General features: G+C 40.6%; 1 protein-coding gene across 3 annotated transcripts; it reads left to right on the forward strand.

Moving 5' to 3' along the window:
* Positions 1–771: 771 nt before the first annotated feature.
* On the forward strand, positions 772–20,717 carry rbm27 (RNA binding motif protein 27). Of its 3 annotated transcripts, none has more exons than XM_037748632.1 (21): positions 772–992; positions 3,974–4,092; positions 5,059–5,186; positions 5,419–5,498; positions 6,110–6,321; positions 6,829–7,140; positions 8,517–8,753; positions 9,002–9,187; positions 10,112–10,258; positions 10,375–10,528; positions 11,220–11,373; positions 11,585–11,818; positions 11,923–12,057; positions 12,710–12,835; positions 13,031–13,105; positions 13,228–13,356; positions 13,582–13,686; positions 15,096–15,323; positions 15,467–15,550; positions 16,179–16,298; positions 18,127–20,717. In XM_037748632.1, the coding sequence occupies exons 1-21, from the start codon at positions 934–936 to the stop codon at positions 18,223–18,225; spliced, it is 3,123 nt and encodes a 1,040-aa protein (XP_037604560.1). In that variant the 5' UTR covers positions 772–933; the 3' UTR covers positions 18,226–20,717. The 3 variants fall into 3 exon arrangements, with proteins under 3 accessions (XP_037604560.1, XP_037604559.1, XP_037604558.1); XM_037748631.1 differs by having other exon boundaries at positions 11,926–12,057; positions 13,228–13,407; XM_037748630.1 differs by having other exon boundaries at positions 773–992; positions 13,228–13,407.
* The last annotated feature ends 1,863 nt before the right edge of the window (positions 20,718–22,580 follow it).

A 22,580-nucleotide genomic window follows, 5' to 3' on the forward strand; every position in this document is an offset into this window, starting at 1 on the left:
CATGCTGCTTCGTTTCCGACTGTCACTCATCTTGTCTGCTATTTGTGCGACGCACCGCTCCGCACTGCAACGCTATGCACTGCAACGCTATGCACCGCAACGCATCGCACCGCAGCTCAGGGTACCGCATCGCAACGCACCGCATCGCAACGCACCGCATCGCAACGCACCGCATTGCAACGCACCGCAGCGCAACTCACCGCACCACAACGCAACGCACCGAAACGCATCACACTGCAACGCAGCGCACCGCAACGCAGGTGATTGTAGGCTCCTTGTCTGTCATCACCTGATTGGTCGCACGGAGGTCATTAACACAACATTCAGTCACAGTCAGTGCATGAAGTGCCCGTGGCGCGGAGAAGATCATACTATCATTCTGCCTTGAATTAATAAAAAATAAATAAATAAATAAAAACGGCTTTTGGACGGGTGCCGGCTCTTATCGTTCACTTAAAAGAGCCAGCTATTAGAGCCGGCTCGTTCGTGACCGACACATCACTAATCGACGACCAGCCTCTCGCATGGGTTTCTGGGAAATGCAGTCCGAAAAGAACTTTCTCAGGAGTCGTAACGTTAGATATCTAGCGAACTAGGACTTTTATTCAGTGTAGTAATTTATTTGTGTTTATCTTACATATTGTAATACACAATACACACAAAAGTAGGGCCGTTGATATTAATTTAACGACTTGTGAGTGAATAATAAGAACACGATTTTTTTATTATAACCGTCCGGCGTCTGACTGGCCTGCGTTTACGACAACTCAACTTGTTGTTGCCATGCCGTAAACCACTTTGATCCGACCTGCCAGTTGAAGAGAGAGAGAGCAGAAGGCCTTAAAGCTTATACATTTATAGACGATGAAAGCAGGGTTATCGAAACGCACTTTCATTTTATAAGACAGTATTATAGTCTTTCTTTCTCTCACGATGATCATAGAGAATGTTGAAGCCCTGAAGTCGTGGCTGGCAAAACTCCTGGAGCCAATGTGAGTGTTGAATTGAGATGACATTTAGCTTAGCATGCTAACGTAGCTAGGTTAGCAGCTAGCCAGGCATCAATGGGAGGCTTTGCTAGAAGCTGATGGCAAATTCTTGCACGAGTTAGCAAACCCACCATTGGCCGCTAGCTGGCTTTTCATAAGCAAAGAGACACTGTTTTCATTACCTAAAAGAAATACAAATCATGCATGATGTAGAGTGTTTGTTGCACTTTTCATTATTAGGGTAATTAGGTAGTTAGCCTACATTATTATGACTTTATAATACAGCTCTCTGTGTGCAAAACTATGAAGCTGCAACAGATCATTTACATGCTGCTAACGTTGAGGTTATAATAAGAAGTGTTGAATCTTTTGGGCTATATATATACAATGTTATAGATGTGTTTTTACAAATAAATAAGTGTTGTTTGCTCTTTGTGTTACCATAGTTACACACTCCTGATCTTTCTCCCTCTCTTTCTAATGCAATTATACAAGAGGACACAGGTGTTGTTAAAGAAATGCACATAAATGCATGGATGGATTTACATATTGAAAGTGATTTAAAGTTGATGCACAGAGTGGATGGTATTAATACCATAGTTACACACACTGTGATCTCTTTCTCCCTCTCTTTCTGCCTCTTCTTTCTAATGTAATTACACAGATGTTGTTAAAGAATGCACATAAATGCATTGATGGATTTTCCATATTTTAGAGTGATTTAAAGTTGATGCCCAGGAGGAGTAGATGGTATTAATACCATAGTTACACACACTCTGATCTTTCTCCCTCTCTTTCTGCCTCTTCTCTTTCTAATGTAAATTACAATAGATGTTGTTAAAGAATGCACATAAATGCATTGATGGATTTACATATTTTAGAGTGATTTAAAGTTGATGCCCAGGAGGAGTAGATGGTATATTACCATAGTTACCCACACTCTGATCTTTCTCCCTCTCTTTCTGCCTCTTCTTTCTAATGTAATTACACAGATGTTGTTAAAGAATGCACATAAATGCATTGATGGATTTTCCATATTTTAGAGTGATTTAAAGTTGATGCCCAGGAGGAGTAGATGGTATTAATACCATAGTTACACACACTCTGATCTTTCTCCCTCTCTTTCTGCCTCTTCTCTTTCTAATGTAAATTACAATAGATGTTGTTAAAGAATGCACATAAATGCATTGATGGATTTACATATTTTAGAGTGATTTAAAGTTGATGCCCAGGAGGAGTAGATGGTATATTACCATAGTTACCCACACTCTGATCTTTCTCCCTCTCTTTCTGCCTCTTCTCTTTCTAATGTAAATTACAAGAGATGTTGTTAAATAATGCACATAAATGCATTGATGGATTTACATATTTAAAGTTGATGCACAGAGGAGTAGATGGTATTAATACACACAGGCACTGTTTTAGGTGATGCATTAACAGTAACAGCCTGCTGTCTCACATATTAAAGGCATGCTCTCTAAGGTGCTGCACTTTATCAACTTTACCAAAATAATTCATATTCATCATTAGCTTAGTATCAGGCACTATTGGTTCTTAAAGGTCAAATGGAAGTGAAGGTAGCTTTGAGAGTTTATAGTTGTATACAATGCAACTGCACATAAATACATTGATGAATTTACAAATGAAAGTGATTAAAGTTGTAAAATCCCCGGAGGGAAATTCAGGTGTCAAAGCAGCAACATCAGCAAACAGAGTGAAACACAGGAGAGGTAAAGGTATACAAAAGTTATAAAAACAATAATAGAGATATAAAAGATACAGAGTGAATGGGTGAACATCGTGTATACAGTCCGTCAATAAATAAATATAGTGTGTACAACAATAAATTAATGTAATATGAACATATGTGCAGTCTATAAAGTGGCATATAGTTTAAAGTGCGCCAGTGGTTAGAGTCCAAGATGGTTACAGATAGTGCGTGTTTAAAGTTCTTAAAGTCCTCCTTTACCAAAATAATTCATATTTATCATTAGCTTAGTATCAGGCACTATTGTTTTTTTTAAGGTCAAATGGAAGTGAAGGTAGCTTTGAGAGTTTATAGTTAGTATTCAATACATTAGCCATTTAGTTAGGTAGTTGGTTATACATTAGCTTGGAGTTGTCAAGAGGGCATTCCTGGAGCTGTGTGTGCAATAGCCTCACTAGGATTTTTAGCGTGATCTGTTGGCATGTAAAGATATTGTAAAATAGAATATATGGTGGGTCATTTGGTTTAAAAGTTTTTGGAAGTTTTGCAGCAATGTCCTGCCATGTATTGTAGGGCTGTGTATTGGCAAGAAAATGGCGATACGATACGTATCCTGACACCGGGTAACTATTCAATGTATTGCGATATATTGTGATACTGTAAGCAACGCGATGGATTGCAATGGATAGGCAGAACGGTCATAGTATAAAGTACACACCACCATATGCATAAAATCTGAGTGAAAAAAAGTTTACTTTTTTAAGCAATCATAACAGTGAGATCTGCATTTGCATTTATGACAGTCCCTGTAACATCCAATGTCATAAAACTACTTTGAGAGGGCACATCTCTTTGTGAAATTAAGTATTGACTGAGTTAATCATTGCATGTAAAGTATTAATTCAAAATCCATACAGTGTTTTTGAGAATCGATTCAGTATAAAAAAAAAACATAATATCGCAATATTCATTATTTTCTTACACCCCTAATGTATTGTCTCACTTGGTACTGACTATGTATAGGTTTGTTTTGAAAAAGTCTGCATGCATGGTTGGGCACCACTGGATGACATGACACACCTCACTGACTGACATCCAGTATATTGTAGTTGGTTTGATTATGAATTTGAATTCAGTTTCTCTCTCAGTTTTGTCTCCCCTATTTCAGTAATTAAGTAGTTTGGCAAAAGCATCATTGCTTTTTCCTTTTGCATTGTATTATTAAAGTAAGATACTGCGTAGCTGAAATTGAGAATGTATATATTTGAACCTACAGATGTGATGCGGACCCCTCTGCATTAGCCAACTATGTGGTGGCTCTTGTGAAGAAGGACAAAGTGGAGAAGGATCTGAAAGCGCTTTGTGCTGATCAGCTAGACGTCTTCCTACAAAAAGGTACGAATGCCACGCAACGCTTCTCTCTGCCAGTGTGAGTGAACGCAACATGCAGTTTTTCTATCGATCCTAGCTCTCGCTGCTCAAGGAAGTTATGCAGAGGGTTTACCTTCTGCAGTTTTCAATCATTCAGCTAACAAGCTGAATTCATTTTATTTAAGTTACTTTAAGTTATACACGTATATAGATGCAATGACTTGTACATGATCACCATTTACTACTTGCGGATCCCCAATGTGGCCACCAGAGGGTGTGTTACATGATCATTTTGAAGTACTTTCCCCTCCAATATCTCCAGCCTGTATAAAATGAAGCATCAACTTGTTTAGCTTTAGTAGAGTTTTTCTCTATTTTGAATGGTTGAAATGATTTAATCACTTTACTTTCAGTTGCACAGTATAATCACATCATTTGTTGAGAATTTAGGGTTTCAAATTACAGTTTGGTTTTGTGCCCTTGCAACATCACCTTTGTTTTGTTTCAAAATAGCTGCTTATTGAAGTTAAAATTTCCAGACAACAGCACAGTGCGAGGCCACATATTAAGTCACTAAGTTTAAAGCCTGTCAGAACTTAACTATCGCAGCCCGTAGTCTTTGGAAAAACATACTTAAAGATTGCACTCAAATAAATGGTTCAAATTACCTCCTTTAGTGTACTTTAAATTTTGTGGATTGCATTTTCTCCTTTATGTCCTTTTTTATTGTGTTAGGCTTCAAGCAGCTTCTCCCTGTTTAATATTTGTGCTGTTTCTGTGTTTGTTACTCATTTGGTGTTTATTAGACTTTGGATATATTTATTGCAGCCCCGGAGCAGAGAGTAATTTAGTGTAGTGTGATTCAGGAGGAATGTCAGTACATGTCATGCCTGAGGAATGAATTTGCTCGTTCAGGGGGAATGAGGGAAAAACCGCACATAATTCGGTAAAAGATGAAATCTACTCACATGATTCATGTCGTCTTTGCAGAGACAACGGGATTTGTCGATAAACTTTTTGAATGTCTGACAACCAAGAACTACCTGGGGATTCCTGCTGCCAAGGAGGTTCCTAAAGAGGAGGTGAAACCACCTGCAGTCAAATCTGACGTTGTGGAGGTAAGAAGAGTTAGTGAGTCATTTATTGCCTGTGAAATATTATTATTAAAGTACTTTTGTAGATAAACACAGTAGGTAGAGCACAACGCAAAAATGGTGATTCTGTTTCTATATTGGAATTTGATAAATATCTCATTGTATATTATAGGACACTGTCTATAAATCTCCTTCTGTTTTAAAAAAACATGAAATATAGATGAGTTTAAGTCGAGTAACTGTTTTTTCCCTCAAGGCTGAAACTCCAGAGGAGGAGAGAGAAAACAGGCGGAGGAGAAGTCCTCTGAGAAACCGCTCTGACTTCAACGACTCCAGGTATGACTGTAGCTTCAGGGATACGTTTCAGCTCAGCTCAATGACGAAGCATAAAGCAGATGCAGATACTACTCTGACGTGTGAGACGTCTAGCACCTTAATTCTAGTTCCAGTCAGGCTGAAATGTACAATATACAGGGCCTTGATTTCTTACAGCTGATTAAAAACCATTTCATCATTTTGCATTATCTAGTTGTGTAGAGATCTTAACACGAGTATATATTTGCATGGTTTGAAATCCCAGGAGGCCTGCTTTTAGCTTGAAGAAGGCCCTGGTGTCCAGTAGCCTGTCCCTTGTCTATAACACACCTTGTCAATAACAGACAGGGGCAATACAAGAACTGTAATACTAACATTCAAAACAACAGTTGAAGTGTTTAATGTGCTTTGGTGCGTGATTTATATTCTGCTGCATTAAATTAGTTAAACATAATCATGTCATACTCACCACTTTTCACTCACACACTCTTAACACACACTTGCCTTAGCTGGTTTTAAGATTCAATCCAGCTACAACCCTCTTAAATGTGTCTGTTGGACTCTTACATTTAATGATGAGTTATTGAAATACAGCATATATATATTTTCCCTCTAACTCGTCAACCACGCAGGAACCGCGATGACAGGAGGCGAGATGAGCGCAAGCGCCGCGACTTCGATCGGCACGGGAAAAGCGGCGGCGACTCCAACCGCGAGCGGGAGCGTCACGAGCGTCGCAGGGGCAGCCCCCGCGGGAGGAGCTACAGCCGGAGCCGCAGCCGCAGCCGGAGCAGGAGTGGCAGCCGGGGAAAGAGCAGGGACAGGGAGCACAGAGGAGGCAGAGGTGAGAAAGTCCCCCCCCTCCACACACACACACACACACACACATGCACACACACACACAACCAATAACAACAGCAGCACAGGGGACTAGACCCAGGAGTGTAGAAGTTCCTGAAGCTCCTGTCAGCACAGTCCAACTGTGCATTAGTGATGCAGAAGTGCTGCTGGAGACATCCTGAGGGTGAAGTGCACAGAGAGTAGACTGAACAGAGATCTGGATGTAGCCGTTTGTATTGTTTTCTGTTTGGATTGGTGTGTCAGTGTTGCTGGGAGTTGTTATCGATATAAGGAACAATGTGGACAGCTTTGCCATCACATCAGTGGGGATTCAACAACACGGCCTGGAATTGGCCTTTTCACCCGCAAGGTTACGGTAATCTAGACCTCTATGTGTTTGGAATGATGAGAGAAGTTTTTAAAAAGCTTATGCTATTGTCTACTTACTCTACTGTAATATTTATTCATGTTTTGTTGAAATACCTCTATTTCTGCTTCTTCTCTTTAACAGACTTCAAGTCAAAGTTTGAGTTAGAAAGGAAGGACACAAACTGCTACAACTCATCCAACACATCTGGCTCCCAGCAGCAGCAGCACCAGTCGCCTCTCCTGCCACTGCCCACACCTCCGCACCCCTTTTCTTCCTCGTCGTCCGCCGGAGTCTCAGGAACGGGAGGCGTTCCCGTAGTAACGCCGGCTCACCTGCCCGATAGCACTACAGACAGCTGGTCTAACTACTATGGCCCCCCGAGGCAAGACGGTGTCGGCAAGCCGTTCGGCAACAAGAGCGTTTCGCTCAAACAGCGCTGCAGGGATTACGACGGTAGGAACTGAGTGAATCATCTTTAATCTTTAATTTGTCTTTAATTCCTGCTTTTTACAATCTTTTGCTGAAACATTTCTTCCCTCCATCTCTGCGCCTATTGTAAGCGACGTGGTTATTGTAAAGTTTGCTGTGTAAACTCCACCATTATCTTCTCGTGAGGGTTAATAATTGCCTTGTTTAGTCTCCTCACTAATGACCACTGTTTAGCACTCCCTCTCTTCTCCCCTGTGAAAAGCAGGAAAGCAAGCAGGCTCGCTCCCATCTCTCCCCAGAGACACAAGAGGGTTTAAACTTACCCACTGTCCCTGAAGCACACTGCTATCTGTCACAGTGCTCAAACACAGCCACCTAGGGACCTAGTCTCTTAATGAGGCTGTGGGGTGAATAGATGCACTCTGTGTCTTAGCTGCTTTGAAGTTGGACAAGCATTCATCTTGTTGATTTATTCTCATTTAATTTCTTATTTTTTTCAGTCATATTTTTGTGAATGGATTTGACTTCCAGGAGCCCAAACCCTTTAGAAAGATTACAGTAGGTTACAAATAGATACTCAAGAGTATCTGAGGAAAGAGCTCCTAGAAGTAGAGGTACAGATTAATCTGCGGCGATAGGACGTTTTACATATTATCTTTATGTCGGTGGGACGGCGCAGTCTCCACCAGTCACGTACATCACCGTTTTGCATGGAGGCTTCACACAAGGTCAAAGATAGAGGGGGATAAAAAATTGATCTCTCCATTATAAAACGCAACACTACTAGCTCTTTGTCCACGATATGAGGCAGGCAGACAGGGAGGAAAAGAAATCATTCACTGGTACTTACCTTGCTTACCAATTTGGCGTTCTCTCTTCTAGATAAATCAGCCATGTAACCATCCATTCATAAAATGAAATTGCACACTTTAGGATCCTCCTCTTCCTGGGAATATTCACAAATATTAATGGTTTTGTAAGAGTGGCAATTAATAACGTAAAGGGACGCGCAACAGAACTAATCCTGGTCGGTCATAAACCACAGAACAGCGCATCACCCACTGTAAATAAATACCTCATATTCCAGTGATCTCTTACGAATTATTAAATTCAAAGTGACAAAAGCCGGTTTAATAAAAACGGTGTATGTAAAAGTAGCCGCTGACTAGGCTGCTGCAGAAGGAAAGAAGAGATCAGCCTGGCCGATTAATCGGCTATTGGCTTTTTCCTGCTCCAAGCTATCATTATTATATCAGCCATTAAAAATCCACTATAAGTTCTACCTAAAAGATTTGGTCTTGCCTCGAGGATGTTTTTTCATGCTGTCCTAAACTTCTAAAATGCCTACATATAAATGTGAAAAAGCAAATTTTTGACATATTTCTCTCTCCCTCACACAGAAAAGGGATTTTGTGTCCGTGGTGACCTTTGTCCGTTCGACCACGGCACCGACCCTCTCATCGTCGACGATGTCAATCTACCGAACATGATTCCGTTCCCTCCGCCACCTGTTATGCCCCCCCCCGCCGGCCTGCCCATGCCGCCCCCCATCACTGAGCCGCCCCCTCCCCTCAGGATGCCGCCTGTGATGCCACCCTATGGTCAGCCACCACCACCGGGCGTCTTCCCCATGACTGGTAAGTAGTACCGCCAAACTGGTGCATACATAAATGGCAACTTTTAGAAAACACATAATGTTGAGCCATTTGATGCGCCAACCATTTTCAGTGGCTAGTTTATTGTAAAGTCGTTAACACTTTATGCCACCGTCACTTTAAAACAAACTGTGCGGCATGAACAAAACGTTTCAGTAGCACAAACTAAAGCCTCCCTGTCATACCTGCGATATACCTGAGACATTAGCTTGGGCTTGTGTCTCCCTCAGGACCCCCAATGATTCCAACCAGTGGGATTGACACCCCCAACCACCAAACGCCAATCACTTCTTCTCCTCCTATCGGACCGCCTGGAGTGGGGCTGCCGCCTACTCTCCCTCCTCCTCCTCCTCCTCCACCTCCTCCCTCCTCGTCCTCATCTGTGTCTCTTCGTCCCCAATATGTCCAGTCTGAATGTAAGCAGCGATGCTTTTCCTATTCAGATTTGGAAGTTATGTTCTTTTTTTTCCTGCTGTATCTCCTGCTCTCTTGTTTTTGTTTGTGTTTAATTCTAGTAGATAGGTCTTTTTATAAAGTTAAAGTTGAGTCAGCATCACTAAGCTAGTGAGCGTTAAGTTGTGGACTTTTAAAATACCCTGTGCTTCTGTCATAAGTTGGTTTATGTGTGACGTTGCAGTGTGTGATGCGCATGTATTTCTTCAGGCTGCAGTAGCAGCTGTTGACCAGAGGGTAGCACTGTTTATCAATATAAAACAAAGTAGCTCTGAGCAATTAGCACAAACTCTGCCACATCTTATTGTGTTGAGTGCTTCTCCCATAATTCCGCTCATGAATAATTCCAATTAAACAGAAGGCGAAAGCTTAGTTGAAATGGAGTGGGTCTATTTTAAGTTAATTACAAACTCTTTTGACCTTAATTCAACTCAGATAGCCAAAATCCTCAATTGTTAAATTTCGCCTTTGTGTTACAGTAAACTGTAGCTCAGGATAAGAATTATCATCTTATGGTGTTTCATCTTATTTATCATCTTATGACGTATTATTTTCTATTAGTATAATTGTAATTTTATTGTCTTTTTGTATATATTGTTTTAGAATTAGAATTCAGAGCTGTATTTACCAAAAGACGAAGTTGCTGTCACATTTAAACTCATCACATTCTTTACAAGATTGCTGTGTGCTCGATAAGTCACCGAATGCCAGGCTGAACTTATTTATTTATGTAGGTCTACTTGATTTCATTGTGTAATTTCAGTTTATTTTCTTTGGTCATTTTTTTTGTATTTAAATTATAACATTTTTACGGCTGTTAAAAGTGTTTCATATTCCCTCTAAACTTGTGTGTGTGTTTTCTGTCTATGTTCATTTTTACACATTAGATAACTATGATCCAGAGGGCTACAACCCAGAATCACCAGGCCTGACTGCAGCGGGTCGTAACCCGTACCGTCAGTTCATTCCCCGGGTACAGACCCAGCGCTCCAACCTTATCGGCCTCACCTCCAACGAAGGACAAGGCTCCAGAGGTAACAAGTATTGGCCTTCATAGTACACACTCTCTTCGCCCAAACTAATCTGGGGCAAAATGCAAAAATTCTCCTAGTGTTTATTATTGTTTCTCTGTGTTTTTTTTGTCTTCCAGCTGCCAACATAGTGATCCAGACTGAGCCTGCCACTGCAGCGAGCACCCCTGGAAGTAACGTGTCCCGTTTCAACACAGAGCAGGACATCAGGAAGAGAACCATGGGACCCAGTACAGCTGAGGGACCAGCAGCTAAAAAGCCCTGGATGGAGAAGTAAGGATTTTAAAAAGTTTCACTCCAAAATGAGCATGTAGGGAGAAAATTCTCAAGCTTGAATCGCATGTAAACTGTGCTGCATTAGGGTGGTGTGCAAGGATCCCATCACACAAACCCACACAGACAAAACTGTCTACTATCCCACCAAAATTAAGATGTTGTCTCCTGACATGCCGTGGCAGTAAAGCACTGCAAAGAATGGAAATAGGAGGTGTGATCATAGACAGAAGAAATTTTAAGAAACTAGATGGCCAGTTGAAATTTGATCCAACAATTCGGTGCCTCCCCCATTTCCTGTTACTGCAATGGGAGCCTTGTTTCAAGCCAAGGTGACTCATAGATCAGGGGCCAATCTTTTGTGTCCGTTGTGGGAAGCAGGTGCACCAAACATCCCCAATGCAAGGATGCTTCCATTGCAAAGGGTCTACTTGTAATCGATCTCGAGTGTCAACCAGGTTGACATGTGTTCTTCTTTTTCAAGCCATATAACAATATGGGTTGTAGGAACTTCAATATGAAGGCGGAAACTCGAACCTCAGGTCATCAATCTGGGTTCCATTTCACTGTCTTATCATTGTTAGTGATCTTGCCCAAAATGTTGATTAGCTTGTTTGCTTTTTTTCCCCATTAATTTCTCTTTAAAACAAATACTCCAGATGTCAACAACACCGTCTTCTTCTCGTTTTAGGCCGAGCTTTAACAACCAACACAAGAACACTTTTCCCAAGAGGTATCACTACGTGAACACTAAGTTGGAGGTGCGCAAGATCCCACGTGAGCTCAACAACATCACCAAGCTCAATGAGCACTTCAGCAAGTTTGGAACCATCGTCAATATCCAGGTAAGATGCACAATTTGCTGCTTTGCAACAAGCAAACCTGCAAAGGGGCTACAGTTGTCATTGTCGAAGGGATCATTTTGACAAGTGTAGGCAAGATCAGTAGTAGTAGACCTGAGTTTACAAATAAGTCTAGCAAAAATCATTTAAATTTAGATTTTTTTAAGACGTATGACAACACATACCTAATCTGCACGCTCTACTCTCAATCCAGGTGGTGTTTGGCGGAGACCCAGAGGCGGCGTTGATCCAGTACACAAAGAACGAAGAGGCCAGGCGAGCCATATCCAGCATCGAGGCGGTCCTCAACAACCGCTTCATCCGCGTGTACTGGCACCGCGAGCCCGGCACCAACCCCACGGGGCTTCAGCAGCAGGAGCAGAGCTCAGGGAGCCAGGTGGCCGGGTCGGTGCCCAGCCCGGGGCTGCAGCACAGCAACATGCATAAGGTTAGTATTAAGAGCCGAAAACATCTTTTCATGCTGATCTCTTACCCGCACGTCTGCAACCCTTCATCACATTTACTTTTTTCTCTCCCTTTTTCTTTTATCAGCAGGGGATCAAGCAGCACAATCCAGCCGCCTACGTGTTGAACAAGACCGTGCCCAAGCATCGCCTGCCAGCGTCGCCCGGGGTCACGGCTCTAACCAAGCCCGACAGCCTGAACCCAAACGCAGACGCCGTCGCTGTATGTTTGATTGTCTTTGCATGGTTGTGTTGGGTGATGCCAGACCTGTGTGAAATGACATTTTCAAAATAAGTGATTTGTTTCAACAAGCTGGGAATACCACACTTGTTAATAGCAGAATACAGATAACGTCATGCACATTGTGTCTTTGTGAAAAGTTGATGAAGTTGATCAAATTACACTGCTGTGTGCGGCTGTACGTAGGCACAGTGGTGTTTTGAGCTAAATGCTAATGTCAGCATGCATCTTAGTTAGGTATCAGCATGCATGTCAGTCAGTGAGTCCAGCCTAGAGGGAGACATTTGTCTGTCAAAGGTGCTGCTGCAATTCTCACAGCTGAACGGTGTCGGTGGATTATTCATAATATACCAATATCAGGATCAACACACCCTTCTCTGCGGTGTGTGTGCCATTACAATCAGGAGAACACTGTTACAGCCAGTTTACCGCCATGAAACTAGAAGCCTCAGAGACATGAAGATTGCAGTCCAGTGACACTGCCCAGCCAGTCTCACACAGATTAAGAGGATATAAGAACAGGAGCAATGCTTGAGAATAAATGATAAGAAACACTTGTGTCTATTGCAGCTGTATACGAGCTCGTTCTGATGACCTAAATGTGTCGCTCTCTCTCTCGCTCTGTGGCACTCAGGTGGCGCCTGCACTGATGAACACCCAGAAGGGTCCTTACACTTCCACAGCCCTCAAGTCATTATCAAAGAGCTTTGGGAAAACGGGAAAAGCACTCGAAGCACAAGAAGTCCTCAAGAAGAAACAGGCATGTGGCTTAATTTTTGAACACATATTTTGACTGGTACGAGAATAGCAGAGCTGGGATTAGCCATTTGTTTCTCTCAGGGGCCACCGGTGAGAAGCAGGCTACCATTGAGAAATGAAATGTCCAACAACCGCTAATAGTCTATTCTCCACCTCAGTGAATGTATTTTAATTATTGTTTTGTTTTTTCATTTAGGAGGCATTAAAACTCCAGCAGGACATGAGAAAGAAGAAACAAGAGATGTTAAAGACACAGATGGAGTGCCAGAAGGTAAGACCGGCCTCAACATCCCTCGCCATCCATTTATCCCTGCATCATCTTTACTCAACTCTCCCGTCCCATCCTTTCTTTTACGCCTTCTTCTATCTCACTGCTTGTCCTTCCTCCTCCAGGCCTTGATAAACCGCCTGGACAAGAACCGAGGGATGAAACCCGAGGAGCGAGCCAACATCATGAAGACCCTGAAGGAGCTGACGGAGAAGATCGCACAGCTGCAGAACGAAATGAACCCCGCTTCCCAGGTATCCAGCGTATCCAAACCAAACCACGGCCCGTCCAAGACCAAGACTGATGTGAGTTTAGGTCGTTTTGGTCGGGAGCGTGGCGGAGTGCTTCATCTCCTTTTTACACAGAGACAGCCAAAGTGGAGTGGAGTCTGTCCTGCCACTGTAGATGTATTTGAAAAATGTCAGTTTTTCCATTGCTTTCACTGAAGTGTTTTCTCATTTTCCATGATACGTGACCAGGCTCAGAAGGAATTGCTGGATGCTGAGCTGGACTTTCACAAGAAGATGAGCTCCGGAGAGGATACAACAGACCTCAAGAGAAAACTGGGACTGTTACAGGTGGAGGTAATACACATACACACACACACACACACACACACACACACGGTACATAACCACAGGCCAACGATCTGAAAAGAGAGCAAGCACTGCCACACAAACAGGTCTATAAAGACACGCCACACACAAAGAGACAGTGACAGCATCTTGCATCAGCAGCGCTGAATTTGAAGATGTGAAACCAAGAAACGCCTCAGAGGAAGACAGCAAATAAGATGGTAGTCTCGTATATCACTCCACACTGCCTGAGTAAGTAAGATATTATTAGAAAAGTAACACATTCATATCTAAATTACGCAGGTATCAATATATGATTGGTATGTGAGCTACAAATAAATTAAAAAAAAGTGTTATTTGTATCAATACAGGTGGGGAAAATCCTCAGAGCTTTTGTTTTCCACACTCTTTATTATAAATGTGAAGAAACCAGCATATCTTCTTATTGATTCTGTAATAATCGAGTTGATTATTACCAAAAAGTACATGAATTTCTGAGGCTGTTCATCAGAAAATTAAATGAAAGTGATTCTTTTTTAAATCCATGAAAAGAAAAAGTAAGTCCAAGCTGCATCTAAGGCTGTTAGTCAGCTCAGACTTGGCCCACATCTCCTCTTTTCCTCTAAAACCAGCAGCGCACAAACACAGACGAGGTCGGCTGTGTCACAAGATCAGCCTAACAAGAACATATCTTTTGTTAGCAACACCCTGCCAAGCATGTTTCTTCCCCCAGTCTACCCCTGTGGGTCCTAAATTAGCTAGTTATTAAAAATGCATACCATCCATCCAAACCCAACCCTCCTTCTGCACATTAAACTGCAGCCACTTAAGCAAGCCCAGAGGAGCAGCCGCTAACGAAGCCAAATCAGACACAGGTCCTACACTGATGGAGCCACGTCTCATTAAAGTTTGAGCCGCCGGTCCTTGTAAGAAAAATCGCGGGATGACAATTAGAGGGAGAAGTGAGCGAGGGACAAATGGATGAGAGAGTGGTTGTGAGGTTGCGGAGTGGTTAGGAAGCAACGAGATGTCACTTTAAAAATGGAGGAGTGACAACTAATGGTAAAGGGCGGAGAATGACAGAGGAGGAGGCCAGAGTCATAGAATGTTTAACAAATATAATATAATATGTGTCATATTTTGCCTTTGCCGTATGATTTTTTTAAAAGTAATTTTCAAACTTGTTTTCTGAATAAATTAAGATTTGATTATTTCATTCTGCCAGATTGTTCTCACATTGAAAAGCACAACATCAAGGCGCAATCTGCCGTAGTTTTCCACATCTGTTCGTTATGATTATTTTAACACAGCCAGGTGGTGGCGCCTATTTATTCTTGTCTGTGCGTGTTGAAAAAAAGCAGCAGTCAGTCGAGTCAGTTGTTTTATGACATTAAACCTCCCGATCTGTTCTCCTTCAGGCGACACGGTTGGGTCTGATCCGGCCTCCAGCGGGTCGAGGTCGGGGCCGAGGGAAGATGACGCTGGAGCCCGGTTCGGTGCACGTGGGCCGCGGCAGGGGGCGAAGCCGGGAGTTGATGGCTCGAAGCGGGACCGTGAACCGCATGTCGGTCGACCACAGACCCAGAGCCCTCTCTATTTTGGGGGTCACTCAGGAGGAGAAGGAAGAGCTAATGCCGCACTTTGTGGTGAGGACTGTGTTACTCTTTTTTTTTTTTTGTATTATTTAGTTACAGCTGCAGGAGTTCTACTGATAACAGTTCCACAGAGAATTGGATTGATTATTGAAAAATTACACTGAAATTTAATACTGATCTTTTTTTCATCTTAGAAATTTGGGGAGATCGAAGATGTCCGTGACCAAGACGCCAACAGTGTTGTCATGACCTTTAAGACGCGAAGCGAAGCAGAGAATGTAAGTCCCATTACTTAAATCTTTGCCTCTTTCTTTCTCTCTTTCCTCCCTTTCTTCTAAAATGATTGAAATAGTGAAACAATAAAAACAATGATATTCATGTTTTTTTGGTTTAAAGGCCTTTGCGCACCAAGTCTGTATTTTTTTGTCCGACATAGTTGCACATTTGAAAATAAATACGACCTCACATTGTGTCACGTTTATACACCGACTCCGAAACTTTTCGGCCGTCATTTTTTAAGTTTTCTGCGTTTTTTCGCATCCGTCAAAAGGCAAAAGAGGATTGTTTGACCACTCAGAGATGATTGCAGAAGAGCTTGGAATTGGGAGAGCAAAAAAAAAAGGATGTACGAAAGATTAGACAGTAGCGATTGGACTCTATGCAGCTAAACGATAGCTTCTTACTAATGTCATTCATTCATTAGCCCCGTTTTAGACTAGCGCTATCAATTGCACCCACGTAATTCAGTTTTGTCTTGTACTGGAATTTTTTTGCAATGAAGAGAATAATAAAATGCATCAGATGATGCCGTAAAAATACGACTTGGTGTGCAAAGACCTTAACTGGTACCAAAGCAGTGAAAGCTGTAAGAATAACTTTTCACTGTCCTCCTGTTTTGTTTTCTAGGCAGCTAACCAGGGAGCAAAGTTCAAAGGTCGTGTGCTGCAGATTTCCTGGTACAAGCCCAAGACGCCCTCTGTTACAACAGAGCCGGAGGAGGAAGAGGCTAAAGATGAGGACAATACGGTATGACGCATCACACACAAACCCAGGCACTTAATGTGGCTTCATGTGTTATCGTTAGTAACATATAGCCACCCAGAAACCAGGAAAGGAAGTTCGAGTACAGTACAACTTGAGATTCTAAGTGGGGAAACTTTTGAAAGTTTTAGTTATATTCACAGATTTGACTTGTACATTTTCTTTCCAGTGCTTCTAAATTTTTCACCGCTGCTCCCAATGGGAAATCAGGGCAAGCCTCTCAGTACTAAGAGCATCTTAGCCCTTTGAGTAAAACTGCATTACTGTCAGGTGAAATCCTCATACTGTATTTTCATGTTTTTGGCCGGGTTTTTGAGGTCGCAGTCTTCCTTGTGCGCAAGTAAGTTTTATGACCTTTTTGTGTTACGTTCACCAAAATGATTCAACAGAGAGATAAAGAGACGGAAGCATTACTCAGACAGTAGCAACAGCCGATTAGACTGCTATCAGGCCATTAAATAGGTGTTATCGGTCGCTATAGGCGCCATAGATGTGGGTCAATAGGGACGTTCTACACCCACTAGTAGGTTTTATCATTTGTTCACATGGTAGATCACCAAAAGAAGGAATAAAAAACATGACAACGACCTCTAGCGACTGTAGTAATTATGACCAGAGCAGAAGTGGAAGTCAGGCATTGTAGTACAGATGGTGCAAAACTGGGGTGGAGGTTGGGATAGGACACAAAACACAGAGTTTTCACCCAGGAGAACGGGGTTCACATCCTGTGTGAAACCATCAACGAGTAGTTGTTTCTGTGTTCACAAGCGTTAAGTTTCACTTTCACTTTTGAAACAGTTATATTAAGCCAAAACAAAATGTTTTTCCCTAAACTTAATTAAGTGTTATTGTTGCCTAAACCTAAAGAAGCCCTTTTCTTTGTGTTCAAAACAATACTTTTAATGCAGTTTTACGTGTTGGAACTTGTTGCTTTTAAATTTCACTTTCTCTTTTACATCGTAGTAGGTGTAAAAGGGCCCTATTGACCCACATCTATGGTGCTTATAGCGACTGATAACGCCTATCTAATGGCCTGATAACAGTCGAATCGGGTGCGAAAGACGTGGTTCATGTGCGAAAACTCAAACAAACTTTCATTGTTACAAAAAGTTCTGAATTTTTCCACCCTAAATTCAGCTTCTACCTACAGACATCTTCTCATCTAGAAGGAGTGGTACAAAATCTTCAAAACTGCAGCTCAGTTGGGTGTTTGTTTGTTTGTCAAGTCTTACCAGCTCATGAATTATTTTGTCTATCACACATGACAGTTGTGTCTGGAGATGGGTCCTTGTACTAATTTGACATCACACGCGTTGTAGTAGCATTGACACTAAGGCTGCAACTAACGATTATTTCTATTGTCGATTAATCTGTTGATTATTTCCTCGATTAATCGATTAGTTGTTTGGTCTATACAAGGTCAAAAAATGGTGAAAAATGTCGATCAGTGTTTCCCAAAGCCCAAGATCACGTTTTCAAATGTCTTGTTTTGTCCACAACTCAAAGATATTTACTTAACTGTCATAGAGGAGTAAAGAAACCAGAAAGTATTCACATTTAAGAAGCTGGAATCAGAATTTAAATTTTTTTCCTTAAAAAAAATAGTTGGCGATTAATTTAATAGTTGACAACTAATCGATAAATCGTGGCAGCTCTAATTGACACAATGATCTAAATGAGTACTGCTCCTATCTGACTAAAATCCCCTCACTGTGTAAAACAAACATGATGCGATGTAAAGAATAATCACATAATCTCATCAGATTAATTGTTCAAAGCTAAACAATAGGTGTTTTTTTTCCCATTCAAACAGAAGGAAGCTAGCTCTTATTTGCCTGGTGAGGAGGAAGAGGAAGAGGAGGAGGACGACGATGAAGATGACGAGTACGAGAGCCGATCTTGGAGACGATGAAGGCGTCGTGATCCGTCGCGACCTGCTCTCCAGCGGAAGCGGTCGTTACCTTTCCCCCGAGATAAAATCAATACAACGGAGCTGATTTTTTTTCCTTTCCAGTATTTTCAAGTAATTTTAGACTAATCAAAGTAAAAAAAACGACTTTACTTTACTGTACAGCAAAAAAAGTTCAGAGGGAAGACAGTTTTTGTATCCCCTCGACTGAACAATTATTTAAAGCATCTCACTTTTGCTGAGAAAGATAAATGTTAAGTTGTTCTTATAGATAGAAAAAAAACCTATGTAAGTTTCAGTGTGCATACCAGATGATTAAAATCAGTAATGCACAACATTTGTGTCTACTGTGAATAGGTATTTTTATACATACTGTATTTAAGCTCTTTTTCTCACCAGTTTTTTGGAAAAATCTTGTCCTCAGTTCAGGGACAGCCATTCCTTCACCAGTGGAACGTTCTCTGTTGCTACCAGAGAGATATTTATTTATTTTTCCACTGCATAAATGCACTGTGCCGTACCTCTATTGGCACAGTATGGTATGGTTTTTCCATTTCAGTTTGCTCAGTTTGTTTTGGTGTGTGTAAGCCCAAAACGTTAAAGGATCCAAATATTTTTGAGAGCGACTCACTGTGCTGGTCATGAATACATGCTAAGTTTACGCATTCTAAACAAACAGAGCCACCCCTGCCCAGCACCCAGAGGTGCCGATACTGTACCATAACCATATAAGAGCCAGTGCAGGTACAGAAGGATAGCAGTGCAATAGGAAAATCTAAAAACTATGTTTACAAATTGGCGTGTCCATACACGTCAGATACAGTCTTGTAGTGAATTTTCCCCGCTTGTGTTTTGTTGCTCACTAAATGTCCGGTGCCACTCTGCGTAAATGTAAAACACCCACACGGGTGTTTTACGTTTTCTAAGAGTGTGTAACATCTTTCACTTGTTTTATTCTGTCTCCTGGTCACCCAAAGGGCCTGGCAGGACAAGGATCAGATCACCCATTTCAAAAATGTGAGATCCATAGACAGGTGTTTGAATGTAATACTGAACAGTTGATTTTAATATATATAGATATATAATTTCTTTGCCTTACACAATCAGCGGATGGCTGAATTTTTACAAGATTTGTGATTTACTTTTGTAAATTTTGTAAATGCTTGAAAGAGAAATTACTGTTGTACTTTTTTGTTTTTATTTTTTGTTTTCTTTTTCTGTCATTTTTAAAACAAACGAGCAGCAGGTCGAGGCAGGTAGAAAAGGTCAAGCAAGAGTGCTTAGCATCTCTGCTTATTTGCAAGGATTTTTGTGTTAAACCAGTCCACCTTGTTATTTCACTAAATTTGTCATCTAATTTTCTTTTTAAAAAAACAAAACTTTGAGCTGTGGAAAACAGTTAAAAAGCAGTGGGAGTCATGCACCTCACAATATTATTTGTGCATCTGGACATTGTCAGACAGTGCTCTAAACCCACTACTACAAGTGCACATGTGCACCTTTTCATGACAAGAAGTTTTATTTCGCATTTTGCCCTTTTTGCAAATACTGTATTTTAGAATCCTCAAGGTGGGAGGAATGAGATTAATTAAAGTTTATACGAAAATGTGCTCAATGCGAGAAAATACATTTTTGACAGTTTAGAAAGTCTTTACGTTTGGTGCTTCCCTGAAACAAATAACTACGTTTACATACACCCTAATGAAGTGTTTGCTTATCATAACTCAACTAATCATATCCAATAATGCAACCAGTCAGATTGAAGCACTAAAACAAAGGAGAGATCTTATTAGTTAACTGTAACAGTTTCACTACTTTACACAAACATACATGCAGATTTCAGCCTGCATGGGAATACAGTCCATAACAGAGAATTCATAACAGAAAGTCTCCTTTTTCCGCTAACATTAACTAGCACCACATGTAAAGGAGTGCAGAACTGTCTGAAACACAGTACGTGATTTCCTCCCACCTACAATGTCGGTAGCGCTCTTGTTTGGATTGCATATCTCACTGTTGATTGATAACTCTGAGGCCTCCTGCCAGTGATCTCATTGTCCCATTTTAACCTTTTGAGTTCTGTGGCGTTCAGTTAAGTTCAGATGTGCGAAGGAAAGCTGAAGCTTCTCTCTTCTACACTTGGCTTTATGATTTGCTCGTGATATTTTTTTTATATGAGGTCACTGGCAGTTGTATAGGACAAACCTATACCGGCAGGGTTCTTGCTTGTGTAGGTCTCTCTCCCACTTTTTTGTACTATCTTCTGTATGCTACTATCACAACGGTGTAAAAAAACAATGTAAATGTCTATTGGATAATAGTTTTGGATTTGTTACTGTTTATATTTGCAGGATGTGGATGTATTTTCTTCATGTATTTAGTTTGTAAAAAAATGGATTTCTAATTTACTAGCATGTTTGCTTTTGCCAATAAAGATGGAGGAATGGGTGCTTGGAAGACGATCAAAAAAAAAAAGAACGAGAAAAAAAAACAACAATTTGAATTGGATCTGAGAGAAGAAAAACATATTTTGAGATAAAAGAAAGAAGAAAATTGACAAAAAAGAAGTCAATATTGGCGAGGGGAGAAAAAAAAATGAAAGCAAAAGCATTCCAGAAAATATTACCTTAAACTCTTGTGTGGTCTCCTTCATTTTGCATGCTATAATAGAAATAGATAGATAGGAATATACATACATTTAAATTCAATACATTTGCTGACATGAAGTAAAAACACAATTATTGCTGCAGCTTTTAGAACCAGTTTATAGTTATATTTTGGGCACAAATATAATGAACAAGCGTTTCTTACTTTATGAAGCCATTGTTGTTTAGTTTAATGCAGGAGCTGCAGCTCTTCCCAGGTGGAAAGGATTTCAAATTTGGGGCCTTAACGGCACACTGTCCCGGGCAGATCCAACAGAGGCCTGGTGAAAAAAGAATTTCACAAAAATTTGAATTGTTTTTTCTAATACTGTGGCATAGACTAGTAGATTTTTTATTTATGTATTTATTTATTTAAATGTTCGCAGAATAAAACAAAGCAGCAGAAATACAACAACAAATGAAAATAAATTGTGCAGGTGAGATAAAAAAATAAATAAAAACAAGGGGCTTATAGAAGGAATCTTACCTCAATAAACATTATAAGCAAATACAAAAGTCATATAAGAAACATCAACATCAGAAACATAAAATATATAAATAAAATATATGTATGTATGTGGGTGTGTGGGTGTGAGAGCATGTGCGCTGCTCAGTTTTTACGAGAGAAAAGGGATAATTATAGTCAGATATGATCAGTACAAATAGTAACAATAATAAAACATTTTATAAAATGACAAGTCAAAATTACGAGACTGCATCTAAGGCATAATGCCTTAGTAAGTCAAGTTGTGAGATACTAATTATGAGAAAATCACAAGTATTAACTCAGAACTATTTGCCACAGGTAGCCAAACCAAACAAGACAATGTTTTTTGATGCTGTTAACATTTCTGAAACAAGCCCATATCAATTATGATTAATTGAGATATATAAAAATTAAATACAAAAAATTGTAGCTAACTGAAGTTTGTAGCCTAGTGAAACTAGTCCCCACTGAGTGGGTGAAGGAATGCATGCTGTGACAGTAAGGTCATCTGGTGGAGTTTACTATGCAGGCCAGATGGGGTGAAAAGAAAAGAGCCGCTGTCACATTTGGCCACAATATGACAACGCTCTTCATAAAACATGTCATATTCAATCTTCAGAATATGGAAACAGCACAGAGATGACAGAGAGAGTTGTAAACATTGGCCTCTAAATTATGAATGGTTCCAGCCATATAGCAGCTATTAAAGGGGAAGGGTGACGTGAGGGTGAGAAAAGGGACTTCGGGCTTTATTGGAATGGGATCCATACGCACAGCTTTCTCACAGCTTCTCACGTGTTGCCTTTTTAGGACACTTACATTTGCTTTCTCTCACTTTTACATTCGAACATTATTTATATATTCTAAAAATAGGACAGTGGCGGAATGTAACCAAGTACATTTACTCAAGTACTGTACTTAAGTTCAATTTTGAGGTACTTGTAATTTACTTGAGTATTTCCATTTTCTGCTACTCTATACTTCTACTCCATGTATCTCAGAGGGAAATATTGTACATTTTACTCAATTTAAATACACCTTAGCTACTTTAGTTACTTTTTACATAAACAAAAACACATATGCTTTTGTGATATGATGCAGCATTGTACTACTAATCTACCCAGTAGTATATAAAGTATCTAATTTGACTCCAAATTGAAGAACTACAAGATTAACACGTATGTGTTAGTGATGAAAACAGACAAATATAATATTCTATAAGGATA

This window comes from Sebastes umbrosus, chromosome 17 (genome assembly GCF_015220745.1).
Source record: "Sebastes umbrosus isolate fSebUmb1 chromosome 17, fSebUmb1.pri, whole genome shotgun sequence".
In the NCBI taxonomy this organism is placed as follows: domain Eukaryota; kingdom Metazoa; phylum Chordata; class Actinopteri; order Perciformes; family Sebastidae; genus Sebastes; species Sebastes umbrosus.

What these genes read in the sequence shown, in the direction of transcription:
- rbm27 (XM_037748630.1), top strand. Translation starts at nt 934, where the DNA reads ATGATCATAGAGAATGTTGAAGCCCTGAAGTCGTGGCTGGCAAAACTC. An exon ending in GCAAAACTCCTGGAGCCAAT is followed by an intron (nt 993 to 3,973) that starts GTGAGTGTTGAA and finishes TTGAACCTACAG; the next exon opens with ATGTGATGCGGACCCCTCTG. An exon ending in CAAACGCAGACGCCGTCGCT is followed by an intron (nt 12,058 to 12,709) that starts GTATGTTTGATT and finishes TGTGGCACTCAG; the next exon opens with GTGGCGCCTGCACTGATGAA.